At 36.9% G+C, this 13,100-nt stretch overlaps 1 protein-coding gene across 2 annotated transcripts in view; it reads left to right on the top strand.

The window, feature by feature from the left end:
• STAG1 (stromal antigen 1) overlaps positions 1 to 13,100 on the top strand; it is a 283,214-nt gene that overhangs the window by 216,327 nt on the left and 53,787 nt on the right. For both annotated transcript variants that reach the window (XM_008064213.2, XM_021715629.1), the window contains exon 21: positions 9,097 to 9,177. In XM_008064213.2, the coding sequence (XP_008062404.1) occupies positions 9,097 to 9,177 (81 nt within the window). The remainder of the gene's footprint in view (positions 1 to 9,096; positions 9,178 to 13,100) is intronic.

Below are 13,100 nucleotides of genomic sequence, written 5' to 3'. Positions count from 1 at the left end.
TTGAGTTGGAGTCTCACTCTGTCGCCCAGACTGGAGTACAGTGGACGCTCCCGGCCACCACAGCCTGGACCTGCTGGGCTCCGGTGATCCTTCCGCCTCAGCCTTCCAAGGAACCGGAACTACAGGCATATGCTACCACGCCCGGCTGATTTTTTGATTTATCATAGAACTGAGGTCTCACTGCCCAGTCGAGCTCAGGCAATCCACTCACCTCAGCCTCCCAAAGGTGCAGGATTGATTACAGGCTGAGCCACCGAGCCCGGCTTAATTTTTTTTTAATAGAGACAAAGTCTTGCTATGTTTCCCAGGCTGGTCTCAAACTCCTGACTCAAGCAATCCTCCCACTTGGGCCTCCTAAGTTGCTGGAATTACATGTGTGAGCCACCACACCCGGTCATCTAATACTATTCAAGCATAAAAACCAGTTGGTAGGCCAGGCTCAGCTCAGCCTGTAATCCCAGCACTCTGGGAGGCCGAGGCAAGTAGATTGCCTGAGCCCATGGACTCGATACCAGCCCAGCAACTTGACAAGACCTCGTCTCTACAATAAATCATAAAATTAGCTGGGTGTGGTAGTGCATGCCTGTAGTTCCAGCTACTTGGAAGACTGAGGTGGAAGGATTTCCAGAGCCCAGCAGGTCAATGCTGGGGTGGCCATGAGTGTACCACTGCACTCCAGCCTGGGCAATAGAGTAAGACTCCAACTCAAAAAACAAAACAAAACCAGTTGGTTAGCAAAGAGCAATTGGAAATAGAAATTTTATAAAATATATCGTTTACAAAGCACCAAAACATGAATAATTACATGTAAAACTAACACGATATGTGCAAGATCTGTATGCTGTAAACCATAAAACATTAGTCAAAGAAATCAGATAAGATGTTAATAAATGAAAATATATTATGTTCATTAATTGACTCAGTCAGATGTTAACTCTCCCCAAACTTATTTATAGATTTAGCATAGTTCAGCCAAAATCTCAGCAGAATCATTTGTAAAAACTGACAACTTGATTCTAAAATTTATATGGAAAGGCAAAATAACTAAAAGAATTTTGCAAAAGAAGAACAAAATTAGAAGACACAATTCCTGATTTCAAGACTATGAACAGTAATTAATACTAAGTAGTATTGAAGAACAGATAGTAATACAAGTCAAAGAGACAGTATAGAGAATTCAGAAACAGACCCATATGTGCATGATCAGTTGGTTTTTTGTTTTTTCCTTCACAGAGGTGCAAAGAGAGTTCTTTGAGGAAAGCATAATCTATCAACAAATGATGCTGAAACAATTGGGCATCCGTATCCAAAAAAAAGAATTTTAATACATCATACCATATAGAAAAATTAACTCAAAATAGATGATAAACTTAATGTAACACCTGCAATTATATAACTTTTAGAAGAAAACATGAGAAAAATCATTGTTACATTGGGTTGATCAAAGATTTCTTAGCTATAACACCAGAAGTGCAGTTCATAAGAGAAGTTCAAACATTAACCTTTATTAAATTTAAAAACTGAAGGACACTTAAGAAAATGACTAAACAAATCAGTAAGCTGGACAGTTTTTGGAAATCTCATAACTAACGGAAGACTTGGATCCAAAAAATATTAAGTTCTCTCACAATTCAATTGAAAGAACAACCCAATTTTTAAAAATAGACAAAGTAATTGAACAGATACCTTATTAAAGATGGATGGCAAATAAGCAAATGAAAAGTAACTCAACATCATGAGTCATTGGAGAAATGCAAATTGCAGCAATGAGATACCACTGTGAATCTATAGAAAGGTTGATAGAAAAAAAAGTCATAGCAGTGCTAATAGGGATGCAAAGTAGTTGAAGCTTTTGTACATTGCTGATGGGAATGCAAAATGGCATAGCCATTTTGGAAAGTTGTTTGGCAGCCGTTGTATAAAGTTTAAATATACACTTGTCATGTAACCAAGCAGTCCCTCCTAGCTGTTTTTCCAAGTGGAAGGGAAATTTATGTTCACATAAAAACCTATACTTGGGGCCAGGTGCGGTGGCTCACGCCTATAATCCCAGCACTTTGGGAGACTGAAGTGAGAGGAATGCCTGAGCCCATGGGTATGAGACCAACCTGGGCAACTTTGTGAGACCTCATCTCTACAATAAATCAAAAAATTAGCCAGGCGTGGTGGCGCTTGCCTGTACTTACGGCTACTTGGAAGCCTGAGGCGAAAAGATTGCCTGAGCCCAGCAGTTCGTGGCTGTGGTGACCATGAGCATGCCACTGCACTCCAGCCTAAGCGACAGAGTGAGACTCCAGCCCCCCCCCAAAAACAAAAAACCTATACTTGAATGTTTATAGTGACTGTAATCATAATTGCTTAAAAAATACCTGCAAACAACTCAAATTCAACAACTGATAAATAGATAGAAACAAATTGTGATACTATTCATACAAAAGAATACCTGACAGCAATAAAATGGAAGGAGCTACTGATACAACAACATCGATGAATCTCGGGTGCATTATACAGAGTCAAAGACACTAGCTGCTCATGACTACATGCTGTATAATTTCATTTTATGTTCTGGAAAGAGCAGCACTGTAAGGACAGAAAACAGATCTCCAGGGTTGGGGACAGGGGCTCAATACAAAAGGGCATGGGAGATTTTGAGAGAGGATGGAACTGTTCTGTGTCTTAGTTGTTTTGGTGGTTGCATGTCTATGCGTTTGTCAAAACTCAGAACACTATGTTAAAAACAGTAAATTTTTCTGTATATAAAGCTTAATGTTTAATGGAAAAGGCTAAAAATAAAAGGAGAGAAATAATTGTTTCTCGTATTTAATGAAGGTAATTTCAAAGCCGGACCATTGTGTACTTTAAGGTTTAGAAATCTCCATACCAAAACATAACCATAAGAACAAAAGAAAACATCACATTTTGGAAATTTCAGAACCAAAGGCAACAGGAAAGTTTGATAAATCTTTTTTATTGTATTTCAACCCTCTGATCTAAATCTTAAAGTTATATAATGATTGCAAAAATTCTTTAAAATGTGACCAGGCATGGTGGTTCACACGTGTAATTCCAGCATTTGGGAGGTTGAGGTGGGAGAATTCCTAGAGACTGGGAGTTTGAGACCAGCTTAGGCAACATAGCAAAACCTGGTCTCTCAAAAAAACAAAAAAAACAAAACAGCTTAGCTACACGTGGTGGCATGTGCCTGTAGTCCCAGCTACTCGGGAGGCTGAGATGGAAAGATTGCTTGAACCTAGGAGGTTGAGGCTGTGGTGAAGAATATCTTCCCTGAAAAATAATGTTTTTGAGATTAATGCAAGTTGTTGTGTGAATCAGTAGTTGGTTCCTTTTTACTGCTGAGTATTAATCCGTTGCGTGGATTCATATACAGATTTTTGTTGAGCAAGAGTTTTCCTTTCTATAAAGTAAATGCCCCCAGGAGTACAGTTACTAGGTTTTATGTTCAATTAGAAACTGCAAACAGTTTTCTAGAGTTGTTATATCATTCTGCATTTTTGCCAGCAATGTACAAGAGTTTTAGTTATTGTGTATCCTCAGTGGCACTTGCTCATATCAGTAATTTTTAGTTTATTTTTTTATTTTTTTGAGTTGGAGTCTGACTCCATTGCCCAGGCTGGAGTACAGTGGCATGCTCATGGCCACCCCAGCATCGACATGCTGGACTCCGGCAGTCTTTCCGCCTCATCCTTCCAAGTAGCCAGAAGTTCAGGCGCGTACTACCACACCTGGCTAATTTTTGTTTAATTGTAGAGATGAGGTCTCGCCAAGTTGCCCAAGCTGGTCTCAAACCCATAGACTCAGGCAATCCACTCGCCTCAGCCTCTCAAAGTGCTGGGATTATAGGCTGAGCCACCGTACCTGACTAGTTTTTACTTTAGACATCCTGGTAGTTATGTAGTAGAATTACATCATGCTTTTAACATACATTTTCCTAATGCTGATGATGTTGAACATCTGTTTATGTACTTATTTGCCGGCCTGATATCCTCCTTGGTGAAGCCATATTGATTATTAATTACATTGAAAAGCTTTTTTTGGAGACGATATTGTCACTCATATTAACTCATAATAAAAATGATAGACCAATATTGGATATCAGATGCAACTGAGTTTAGTTCACTCTTATCTTGCGTGCGTCAACTAAAAAGTCTGATCCTCCCTCCTTTTAAGATCTCTTGCCAACAGAAAAGTCAAAGAGCCCAAATTTGTCCACTGTTATTATGTGGGTTTTCAGAATTGTTACACATGTCCTGTAGGTGTAGATAATTTACATGTATGCATGTACATGTATTATTGTATCTGTCCTTAGCCACAAGTTGAATGATTCTTACTAATTTAGTATGCTAGTCAAAAATAAAAAGCTGTAGTTTTAAAGAGATAAAAGGAAAAAGACTAATAACCATGTTTTATTGAGTAAAGTTGTGCTAGCTGCTATAATAATCTCAAGATCTCAGTGGCTTAACACAATAGAAATTTGTTTCTCACCCCCATATCTGTCAAGTACCATTAGAGGAAATAGGTATCACCGCTCTCTCAAGTCATTCAGGGACCCAAGTTTTCCTGGGGCATTGGTATCTTGCTGGCAGATGAAAGGAGAAAATAGAAAGATAGAAAACGCGTTCTTCCTTTCTAATTTTCCCAGAAATGTGCAATGTACATTAGTGTTTCCTCCCAGGAACAGCATTTGCTCATGGAAACATGAGGACAGAAAAGTAGGGTTGGAAGAAATTCTTAGTCATCAGACCAGTACTTGCTGTTATTTCTAGAAAAGGCAAAAGGAGTGTGGTGCTCAAAGGGTAGAACTGTCTCTTTGGGCTTTTTCAGCTTTTTGTTGCTTATTATTGTTTCATTTGTGCTCCAGAAAGATGAAGTGAATACACGACTTCTGGACAAGTTAGGGTAACATTGCTGGTATACAGAATAAAATGTCAAAGTGACTGATAGTGAAGTTTGGAAGGAAAAGTTGTGAATTTTCTTTTGACATTTGATCAGCTATATTGTTAAGTAATTATGCTTGTGAGAAAGCAAAATACTTCCCAATCAGTGAGAGCAAACTTTTTATTTTAAGATAATGCAGTAGAGCCCTTTTAAAAGTAAACTTACAAGGAATAACAGTATGTAAAACAGATTAGAATGGGAATTCTGTATGTGAAACAGATACTGAAGTAACTAAGTGTCTGTCTTCCCTCATCACTACTGACAAGAAACTTCTTTAAAACTATGGAACTCAGTTTCTAGTATAGGTCAATAGAAAAATAGAAGGAAAGAGAATGATATTTATAATGATAGGATAAATGATATAACCAAAATTAAGCAATTATTCAACATTACTTTTTTCCAGAAATTTAATATCCCATTGATTACTATTAATTTATATATCACTTTTCTAGTAATTTAACAAATCAGGTTATATTAAATTCAAGATAATTTTTTAAATCTTGTCTTTCTACACAAACTGCATTACCAATGTACTTAATATTATAAATTATAGATTACAAATGATATCTCAAGACCACTGAACATTTCTAAGGACATTAGGGTGGTTTCTTTTTTAAAAAATTATTTTATTTTAAGAATGTGGGATACAATTCAGATTTAGGTACACAAGTGGTCATCGTACAGGTAAAGTTTGGGCCTCCCATTGGTCCCCACTTCACCTGGTTTGAGATCACATAGGGGTGATTTCTTTAGCACTAATATTCATAATTTGACAGTGTTTCACTAGTCTTGTTTCTGCATTCTCACATAAATCAGTCATTTAATTATTGTGTTTAATAAAATCCTGACTTCTTCTCATTAAAGTTGCATCTAAAGGAGCTCCACTCATTCCTCTAGTTCTTAAGAGTTATTTTCAGTGCCGAGTAGGCCTCTTGGAAATATCTTTTGCTTGAGTGATTTGAAACCTGAAAATTTTAAAGTCAAACCAGCTAAAACCCTCACCTAGTTTCTGCAGCATTCTACTTACTGATTTATCTTTATCTTATTCTCTATGTATGTTTACCTTTACGGTTTTTAGTTTATCGGTTGGGAAGATAATAGAGACACAAGACAAATTTTAAAATAAAATAATGGAATATCATTATCAGATAATGTTTTGTTGCAGTAAGGTACATCATGTATTCGAACAGAACTCTAGCAAAAGACCTATCCAAAATGGAATTCTCTTTTATTTTATGATCCTCAATCAGTTTTATTTTCCTGAATTCTGTTATCTCTCTGGAAAATAGGGACAAAACACTTGAACAGACAGTTCACAAAAAAGAAATTCAAATGCCCATAAAAAATGAAAGGTGTCTGTCTTCATTGTAATTAGAGAAATGTAAATTAAAAATCACATTAAGTCGGGCTCAGTGGCTCAGCCTGTAATCCCATGCCTTTGGGAGGCTGAGGTGAGTAGATTGCCTGAGCCCGCAGGTTCGAGACCCTCCTGGGTAACTTGGCGAGACCTCATCTCTACAATAACTTCAAAAAATTAGCTGGGCATGGTAGCGCGTACCTGTAATTCTGGCTACTTGGAAGGCTAAGGCAGAAGGATCACCGGAGCCCAGCAGGTTGAGGCTGCGGTGGCCGGGAGCAGCCACTGCACTCCAGTTTGGGCAACAGAGTAAGACTCCAACTCAAAAAAATAAAAAATAAAATAAAAATAAGTAAATAAAAATCATATTAACACTGTACTTTTATATATTAGAATTGCCTAATTTAAGAAATCTGGCACCAAGCATTGGTAAAAATATAAAGCTGCAGGAACTGTTAATGACTACTAGACACAATCATTTTGGATAATAATTTGGTATTGTCTAATAACATTACACATACACATACTGTATGATCCAGCAGTCCTGTTTTTAGAGCAGTGCTTCTCAAGAGTGTGGTCCAAGAATGGTACATAAAGCCATAACTATTTTCATAATGAGATGTAATTTGCTTGTTTCACTCTCATTCTTTCACAAGTGTACAGTGGAGTATTGGTGTCACAGCAAGGCATATACACATTTATCTACGAAGGCTATTAAAATATACCTTCTTTTTCCAACTACTTATCTTTGTGTGACTGGATTTTCTTCATATGATTCAATCAGATCAACATGCTATAACACAACCCAGAACAGATAGGAAAATCTAGTTATTTTCCATGAAGGCAGAAATTGAGGAGATTTGCAAAAATGTAAAACTGTCATTCTTAAGGGTTTTTTTTGTTTTGTTTTTCTTTTTGTTTTTGAGTTGGAGTCTCACTCTGTCGCCCAGACTGGAGTGCAGTGGCCGCTCCCGGCCACCGCAGCCTCAACCTGCTGGGCTCCGGCGATCCTTCCACCTCAGCCTTCCGAGTAGCTGGAACTACAGGTGCGCGCTATCACGCCCGGCTGATTTTTTGATTTATTGTAGAGATGAGGTCTCGCTGCCCAGGCGGGTCTCGAACCCGCGGGCTCAGGCAATCCACTTACCTCAGCCTCCCAAAGGCGCGGGATTACAGGCTGAGCCACTGAGCCCGGCTGGTTTTTTTTTTGTCTTACTAAATTTAGTTCTTTTTTTAGAAAGTTTCATTATTGATTTTATAATGTAATCAATTATGTTTAAGTGAATTAATATTTTGTAAACATTTCTTGCTTTTACTTTATTTATTTATTTTTTCCTTTCTCTCTTTTTTAAGAGACAGAGTTTCACTGTATTGCCCAGCTGGTCTCAAATTTCTAGGCTCAAGCGATCCTCCCATCTTGGCCTCTCAAAATGCTAGGTTTACTGGCGTGAGCCACTGCACCTGGCCTTTAGTTTCTTATATGGTAGAATTGAAAGATGTAACTCACAAAAGCAAAAACTCTTTCCTTAGTAATTTTTAAGAGTGTAAGGAGTTCTTGAGAACTAAAAACTCTGAAAACCGGAGACATATATAAGAATGTTCACAGCAGCAATATTCATAATGGCCTAAAACTCAAAGCAATGTAAAAGTTTATTAATTATAGAATGAATAAAGCCGGGCTTGGTGGCTCAGCCTGTAATCCCGCGCCTTTGGAAGGCTGAGGTGAGTGGATTGCCTGAGCCTGCGGGTTTGAGACCCACCTGGGCAGCGAGACCTCATCTTTACAATAAATCAAAAATTAGCCGGGTGTGGTAGCATGCACCTGTAATTCTGGCTACTCGGAGGGCTGAGGCGGAAGTATCACCGGAGCCCAGCAGGTTGAGGCTGTGGTGGCCGGGAGCGGCCACCGCACTGCGGTCTGGGCGACAGAGTGAGACTCCAACTCAAAAAAAAAAAAAAAAATTATAGAATGAATAAATAGGGGGATATTCTAAATATTATGTGGAGCTAAAAATTAATGAACTATTGGTACATGCAACATGTATAAATCCTAAACATACATGTTAAATGAAAGAAGTCAGACTCAAAATAGCGCCTATTGCATGATTCCATTTATATGCTGTTCATAGCTGTGCTTTAAAAACTTGAGGAATGCAGACTTAGGTCATTAAAATACTCTGATTTCCAAGTTACCAAAATAGCCATTACCCTTAGGAGAAGTAAGAGGTTATATTGGGAGGAGATACTGGTAATGTTCTATGTCTTGATCTGGGGCGTGATTACATCAGTATTTTTTCTTGACACTAATTCTCTAAACTTTATATTTATTTTATGCACTTTTTGGTATGATTATTATATTTTACATTAAAATGTTTCAAAACAAAATAAGTAGAATATTTTGTTATAAAATTTGGATAATTATTTTTGTTTCAGATATTTTAACTATAAAATGTAGATTTAAATAATTTCATCAGTCTCCTTTTTAAAATTTGAGTAAGCAAAGTATTCATGACACTACATTTTTGTTTAAAGCATAGTGCTATTTGGGTCCCTATTTATTCACGTGTGTTCTGTCTTTCTTCTCTAGATTTACATGTTGGTTTGTTCTTTTTATTTTTAACCAAGTATTTTGTACATTCTCATTAATTCTACAATAAGTTAAACTTGAAACTTTATTATAAAACTGAAATTATTATTCTCTTAGTACTGTGCAAACAAATTATTTTATTTCTTTGAATTTTTTCATTAAAAAAGTTTTTGTTGTTGTTGTTGTTTTTATACAGATAGTCGTACAGGCACTACAGTGTTCCCATTACTCGATTCTTTGGCAGTTGGTGAAAATTACTGATGGTTCTCCTTCCAAAGTAAGTAAGAGTTTCTGTAGGCAGAAGGGTTATTACTAAAATGATAACCTTGCTTAACTCTATTCAGTAACTCATTATCAATTATGTTAATATGCAATATGCAATTTAAAGTATGATAATTCATTATCAGTTCTTACATTATCTTATGAGTAAATATGTGTTTACTTCTTTTGGAAGACAGCCAAAACCGTCAAGCAGTAGACACATAGTGGTGTGTGTGTATGTTTGTGTGTGTACATATATGCATATACACAGAGCTAAAATTTTTATAAGAAATAACTATAGTGGACACAAGAGCTCTAATAGGTAACAGGCTATAAAAAAGAATAGGATTGAAAAGTAATAGTATGTAGTCTTTTATTCTAGCAATATGGCACCTAGGAGCTCAAAGTAAACAACACTCTTCAAGCTAAAAACAATTTAAAATATTGGATAAAATTTTTTAAAAATATTTAGCCTATGACCATGCACAACAGAAAGGAAGATACCGTTCAGGAATTAAAATAAGAGCATGAAGATCAGAAAGAGCCCTGTAGCCTGCATCATCTCGAGGATATTTTCTAATCTAGACAAAGTCCACAGCCATTCCAAGGTAGAATGTCTAATAGGCGGCCACCTTTATGATAATTTTGGGATATTAAAGAGCTATTCTCAGCATAAGGATAAATTAGAAACAAACCTGCATTAGCTCTATCCACAGGGCAGGGAATGACAGGGAAAATAGGCTGTCTTAAAATTTGTCGTGGATGAAGGGGACAAATAGGTCTCCCATGAAAGTTGATAATCATGACTTAGCTTTTGCTTAGGTTTTCATCACGAATTCATACTATTTCAATGGTAAAAAAGAAAGAAAAAGAAACAAGTTAAGATTTTTATTTTAAATGGTCTATAGTGGTACGATCCCCAAGCATCTAATAGCATGAGATCAAAATTTTTTCTGAAGGAACTTGCCTAAAATAATTTTCCACAAAAAAATTTTTAAGAAAAAAAAAAAATCAACTGAAAACAAGAAACCTTGAATAAAACCATGAAGAAAATCAGACAGAAAATACTTTGCATTGGAATTATCTGACACAAATATAAAAGAAATGTTTAAATTATTTCTTGTAATGAAAGAGTCTTGAACATATGAGAAAAAAGCAAGCATTTGATAACCAAATAAAGATATTTAGAATGTTTACATACCTTTATAATACAGAAGCTGCTTAACCAGTAAAGGTGACAAATGGATTTGCATGTAGAATCAACACCTTGTTCTGGAGTGTTATTTACTCACGGCAATTTTTTTTCCCCCTTATTAATAATTGGAAGATTTCTCTGCTTTTGGAAGTGGTTGGGCTTTTTTATTTGTTTGTTTTTAATTAGAAGAATGGTAATTTGATGATTTCAGTCTTGAAAAGAAAAATAACAGTTAATATTTTATAAATAATTAAAGCCACTTTTAAATTATACTACATTGACCAGACTGGGTGGCTCAGCCTTTAATTCCAGCACTTTGGGAGGCCAAGGCAAGTGGATTGCCTTAGCCTGCAGATTCGAGACCAGCCCTGGCAACTTGGCAAGATGTCATCTCTACAATAAATAAAAAATTAGCCGAGCATGGTAGCACCCACCTGTAGTTCCAGCTACTTGCAAGGCTGCGGCGGAAAGATCGCCAGAGTCCAGCAGGTCAATGCTAGAGCACCCGTGAGTGTGCCACTGCACTTCAGCCTGGGCAATGGAGTGAGACTCCAACTCAAAAAAAAATAAAAAAAACTATACTACAATTTCATGATTTTTGAAATATTCATTAATATGGTAGAATTAAAAGAGATTGAATTTATGTGTTAAGATTTGATCGCAAGAGTTTATTGTATATAATTACTTTTATTTTTCTTCTGGTTGTTTTTATATTTTCCCCCCATAGACATTCTTTTGATTGAATTACTTGTATTTTGACAGAATATTGATAATTGCATTTAGTAAATTTAGAATACATACTTAACTAAAAATTTAACCTAATTAATAGTTCCTCCTTATAAATCTAATTTAAATTTTGTCTTTTTACAACTAAATTCCCTTGCTGGAGTGAGAATCTCTATTCTTAAACCTATTTCTTTGAATATTTTCTTTTTTAAAAATCTTGTTACAGTATAATCATTTTGAAATCTCTTGCCTGTCTGTTTAATTTTTTGTCTGACACTTTCTCTTAATAAAAAATTGACTGGGCACAGTGGCTTACACCTATAATCTCAGCACTTTGTGAGGCTGAGGCAGGAGGATTGCTTGAGGCTAGTAGTTGGAAACCATCCTGGGCAATAGCAAGATCTCATCTCTATAAATAAAAAAACATTTTTTAAAGCTTTATTTTTGTCATCAGTCAGATACATATTGTCATTGCCACAGAGGCAATGCAGATTTTGTGACCAGCACTGATTTTCGTTATGCCAGAAAGAAGGATGTAGCATCTTTTAGGTGCTTTATTATTCAGTTGTTTTGCTTTTTTGTTTTGTTTTGTTTTGTTTGAGTTTGCCTCACTCTGATGACTAAGCTGGAGTGCAGTGGCATGGTCACAGCTCACCATAGCCTCATCCTCCTGGGCTTAGGCGATCTTTCCACCTCAGCCTCCCCAGTAACTGGGACTACAGCTACAGATGTGCACCACCATGCCCAGCCAAGTTTTTAATTTTTTTGTAGCGACAAGGTCTCACTTTGTTGCTCATATTGGTCTTGAACTGCTGGGCTCAAGTAATCCTCCTACCTTGGCCTGGCCTCCCAGTGTGCTGATTATAGGCATGAGCCACCCCGTGCCTGGTCTTCAGTTGATTTTTATTGGTAGTTTTGTATGCATTTGTATATGTATAATTTTTCTTACTTAGGTGTCTCTCAAGTTATTCTTACTTTGAAGTTATTGGTAGTTTTTTTTGTTGTTTTTTTTTTTGAGTTGGAGTCTCACTCTGTTGCCCAGACTGGAGTGCAGTGGCCGCTCCCGGCCCCCGCAGCCTCGGCCTGCTGGACTCCGGCGATCCTTCCGCCTCAGCCTTCCAAGTAGCTGGAACTACAGGCGCATGCTACCACGCCCAGCTAATTTTTGATTTATTGTAGAGATGAGGTCTAACCAAGTTGCCCAGGCGGGTCTCGAACCCGTGGGCTCAGGCAATTTACTCACCTCGGCCTCCCAAGGCGCGGGATTACAGGCTGAGCCACCAAGCCCAGCTATTCGTAGTTTTTTTTTAAAACAAAAAGGTAGCACATTAGTCGAGTAGTGGTGAGTATAGCTACCTTCCAAAAGTATATTCAGTAATCATTGTGTATCTGTCATGTCTGTACCTTAAAATTAGTTCTGTAAGTAATAATTTTGAAAAACATGAATTCTCAAGACCCATGCAAACTTTAGAAATTAATATTTCTTTTTTTTTAATGTTTTTATTATAAAGATATGTGGTACAATTCAGGGTTAGGTATACAAACATTGATTATATAGGTACCCTTGTTGATGTGGTGTGCCCCTCCCTCCCCTGGCTCACACCAGTTTCCCTCAACTGCCAATCCCCCCCCAACAGTTTCCCACTACTGCCAGTTGCTTTCTTATAGTATTATGATAATTGTTCAAGGTCCACTTATGAGTGAGAACATATGGTACTCTGTTCTTTGTTTCTGTGATAGATCACTGAGGATGATCGACTCTAAATCCATCCAAGTTGCAGCAAAGTTCATATGTTTGTCCTTTATGGCTGCATAATATTTCATTGTGTGTATGTACCACTTTTTTTTAATGGGCAACATGGTTGGTTCCATGTCCTTGCTATTGTGAATAGAGCTGCAACAAACATACATGTGCAGGTATCTATTTTGTAGAACGATTTGAGTTCCTCCAGGTATATTCCCAATAGGGGAATTGCTGGATCATACAAAATTAATATTTCTTTTTTTTTTTTTTTTTT

The sequence above is a fragment of the Carlito syrichta genome, unplaced genomic scaffold (assembly GCF_000164805.1).
Source record: "Carlito syrichta isolate Samal-C Ts95f unplaced genomic scaffold, Tarsius_syrichta-2.0.1 Scaffold307227, whole genome shotgun sequence".
NCBI classification, from domain to species: Eukaryota; Metazoa; Chordata; class Mammalia; order Primates; family Tarsiidae; genus Carlito; species Carlito syrichta.
This window is presented reverse-complemented; position numbering and strand designations above follow the sequence as displayed.